Source organism: Amblyomma mixtum, chromosome 6, assembly GCF_055824585.1.
Source record: "Amblyomma mixtum isolate Tamu chromosome 6, ASM5582458v1, whole genome shotgun sequence".
NCBI classification, from domain to species: domain Eukaryota; kingdom Metazoa; phylum Arthropoda; class Arachnida; order Ixodida; family Ixodidae; genus Amblyomma; species Amblyomma mixtum.
In genome coordinates, this window is record NC_143017.1 from 80,540,333 (window position 1) to 80,543,939 (window position 3,607).

At 46.2% G+C, this 3,607-nt stretch overlaps 1 protein-coding gene across 1 annotated transcript; it reads right to left on the reverse strand.

Moving 5' to 3' along the window:
* Window positions 1-319: 319 nt before the first annotated feature.
* Cdk7 (Cyclin-dependent kinase 7) lies at window positions 320-3,388 on the reverse strand. Its single transcript, XM_089548273.1, has 2 exons — window positions 2,682-3,388; window positions 320-1,337 (listed from the first exon to the last, which is right to left on the reverse strand). The coding sequence occupies exons 1-2, from the start codon at window positions 3,186-3,188 to the stop codon at window positions 789-791; spliced, it is 1,056 nt and encodes a 351-aa protein (XP_089404399.1). The 5' UTR covers window positions 3,189-3,388; the 3' UTR covers window positions 320-788.
* Window positions 3,389-3,607: the final 219 nt, after the last annotated feature.

Genomic DNA, 3,607 nt, shown 5'->3' on the forward strand with positions numbered 1-3,607 from the left:
CTCGTTTGGCTGTTGAAATCGGAACACAACGAGAAAAAAATTCGGATATAAATTATTTAGCGGTCGTGGGAGAATACCACGTGGTAATACATGTATGATAATGCCTTACGCATCACAACAAAGAAGAAAACAAGCACCCGAAAGTTAGGTGTCTATACTACTTTAAGCACTAAAATCACAACTGTTCCAAATCAGCTGGTTTTATCGAAAAAATGATCACGCTTACAGAAGCTTGCTCTTGCAGAAGCTTATTAAAGCAAGACAAACTTAAACCAACCACCGTCTCTGGGTTTTGAGTAATTTCGGTCTTAGATTAGTCTGTAGTGATGCAATCGTTTTATTTTCCTCCAAGTTTTGACATAACTTGACATTTCCTCTTGATCACGTCCAATGTACACAAGTCTTCCTTGCAGAAAGCAGAAATTTTGATCACAAGCTGTTTTCCCGTACTTCATGTGCTGTTTGTGCTGCACAGCAGTGAAAAATGGCTCTTCAGCTTTCCTCCTGGAATGGATCTTTCGACTACAGTTGACCTGCAAGTTCTACAATGAGCCCAGCTTGCAGAGGTCCTGTGCAGCTCTTGTTGGCATTTATTTTTCCATTCTTGCTGGTCACTGAGCAGCCTTCACAGAAACGCAGTGGGAGAAAAGGCTCAACCAGCAGAAGCAATGGGTATTGCCATGTGGTGATCCAATGATAAAGATGTCAAAGCCCAGACAACTGACGTGGCACTCCACCAAGGCACTAGCAATTCCAACCGGAGGCCAGGACACGCAGGAAAAGGCCAATCAGAAAACAAGCTTCTTTATGACACCTGGATCGTCACCGCCCTTGTGGGTACGCTTCAGACCATGGTTGTTGCTGCTGCTACTGCTGCTACCACTACTGACAGCACCGCCATTCCTCTTTTGAACCACGGCAGCCGGCAGCGGCAAGTTAGGTCCCTCGGTAGGCGGGGGCCGGTTTGAAAAGTAAGGCATCTGCAAGGCTTCTGTACAGGTGCAGCGAGACAGAGGATTGATTGCGAGCATCCGGCCAATGACATCCAGGAGGTCGTCTCCAGCTGCGGTGAAGATGTGGCGGAAGGGAGTGCCGGGGAAACTACGGAACTGCACGTAATCGGGAAGCGCGGGCATGCCAGGCCAGTCCTTCTCAGTGGGTGTGCCAAGAGTCTGGAAGATGCGGCTCAGCTGGTCCAGATCAGAGTCTCCGGGCAAGAAGGGCACACGCAGGAGCAGCTCAGCGAGAATGCACCCGACTGCCCACATGTCGATGCCGGTGCCGTAGATGCGTGCACCAAAAAGCAGCTCTGGTGCACGGTACCACCTAGTCACCACCTGGGTGTGAAACAATGCATTCAGGTGTTATGACTAAGAGGTGAAATATAGCTGCGATTCCACTAAACAGCATTTTGGCTTGCAGCAAGTGTACACCAAAACATGCACTACTGCTGCTTAACCTCACTAGCTCGCGAGGGCTGGTGAGAAGCATCAAATAATCTAAAATTTTTTAAATAGCATCATGCAAGTGTTGGTAGACCAGTCAATCAATGTCATCTGACAGAATACAGTGCCAAAATGAGCCAACTGTATACACGCGACCATGAAATACACAACAATGTAACCATTGTGAGGTTAGTTTGCCACAATTTACTGTGATGCTCACCACTAGCTTGCAGCAATAAGCACAGATCTGGAAGGGCCTCACCATTCCTTCATTGTTCACAGCTCGCAAAATGTCCCACAAGCAAAAAATCTGGCAGTTTACTTTCCTTTTCTCTTTTTTTTTTATTGGCCAATCATTTGTACCGAACATGGAATATGTTGCACATGGTGCCATGCATACACTGGGTAAGAGAAAGTACTGCAAGCTATGAATTGCGGCTGGAAAAAAATAAGACAGTAACATAGATTAAAGTTGTGCTGTTGTGAGCTTTGTACATACAAGTGTGTTTTTCACAAGCTCACTTGCTGAGCTGCAATCTACAAAGCTGAGCAAGCCATCTCGCCAGTGTTCAAGTGGAATTACTGAAAGTTCAATAGTACCCGAAAGAAACGGGTTCGATCCCGGCCATGGCGGTTGCATTTCAATGGAGGCAAAATCCTAGAGGCCTGTGTACTGTGCGATGTCAGTGCATGTTAAACAACCCCAGGTCGACAAAATTATCCTCAGCCCTGCACTACGGTGCCTGCATCACCTGTGTAGCTTTGGGATGTTAAACCCCATAAGCAATAGTCTGCAGTCTGATTTGAATACGACCAAAAATATCTGACCTCCCTGTTCTTTTTAATTTTTATTTTCTGATTAAGTTTCCACCAATGGTTTTTCTCCAAGTTCAATTTGGCAATAAGATGTTGAAGGCCAACCTAAACACTTCACCTCTGAAGAACAAGCCGTGCAGCACTTTTACGAATTTTGCGCAAACAGATGCTGCTGTAGCATGTAGATGTCAGTAGGCGTTCACTGACACTTATGTCCCGTCTTGTTGTTAATGAAGCTATATTAGCACTTTTTGCAGAAGCAAAGGGGAAAAAATGGGGCGATGACACACTTGAAACATTTAATTAGCTCTGTCTTCTCAGTAATTTATCTTTCTGCAAAGTGATTCACTGAACAAGAACAGCTTCTGTACTAGCGCTTTCCATATTCAGCAATGGTACAATCGTAAGCCCATTCCGTACCTGATGGGTGTATATGCGCGTGGGTGAGCCGAAGAACTTGGCGAGACCAAAATCGGCAATTTTTAGAATCCCCCGGTCGTCGAGCAGCAAGTTGTTGGGTTTGAGATCGCGGTGTAAGATCCAGTTCATGTGCAGGTATTCAAGCCCTTGGAGCGTCTGCAACACGTAAGACTTGATATGCCCCGCGGTCAGTACAATCGTGGTGTCTTTGATAATAGCTTCCAGATCAGTTACCATAAAGTCGAACACAAGCGACACATTGGACCGGTGGCCAAACACGTCATACAGTCCAATTATGTTTGGGTGCGACAGCTCCTGCAGCAGCTTGATCTCGCGTAGCGCCGTCCGATTGATGCCGTCCTTGGCTTCTGCTCGCGTTCCCAGTTTGATCTTTTTCACGGCGACTATCTCATCCTTTACAACGTCTCGGGCCTTGTACACCGTGGCGAACTGTCCTTCTCCGAGGAACTCGATCTTCTCGTACCTCTTGGTCCTGTCGTCAGACATGGCTCAAGGTTTCAGGACGCCGGAGAAACTACCCGCACAGAAGAAAGGAAGAACGGAAAACCTTTATCCTCGCTCTTATAACATGGCCAGCGCTTGAAATCAACAGCAGCGTGCAGCAGCTGCGAGCCGGCAAAGGCACCAAGGCACTACCGGCTGACACCACGTTTGCTTAGAACCGTCAAAACATGCATCACGATTTGGCTCGCAGATTGTCCTATATCGGCTACTGTCATCTACACGCCCGGGCGTTATGAAAAAAAAACACGTTGTTATCTGGCACATTTGGCTCACAAAAACTAAAAATATATAATGAGGGCTAAATAAAAATTAGTAATTGTATATAAATTTTATTTTTATAAGCGCCTATGTAAAAAAAAAGTTACTCCACCTCTCAGCCACCATCTGTCAACCGCTGTCAA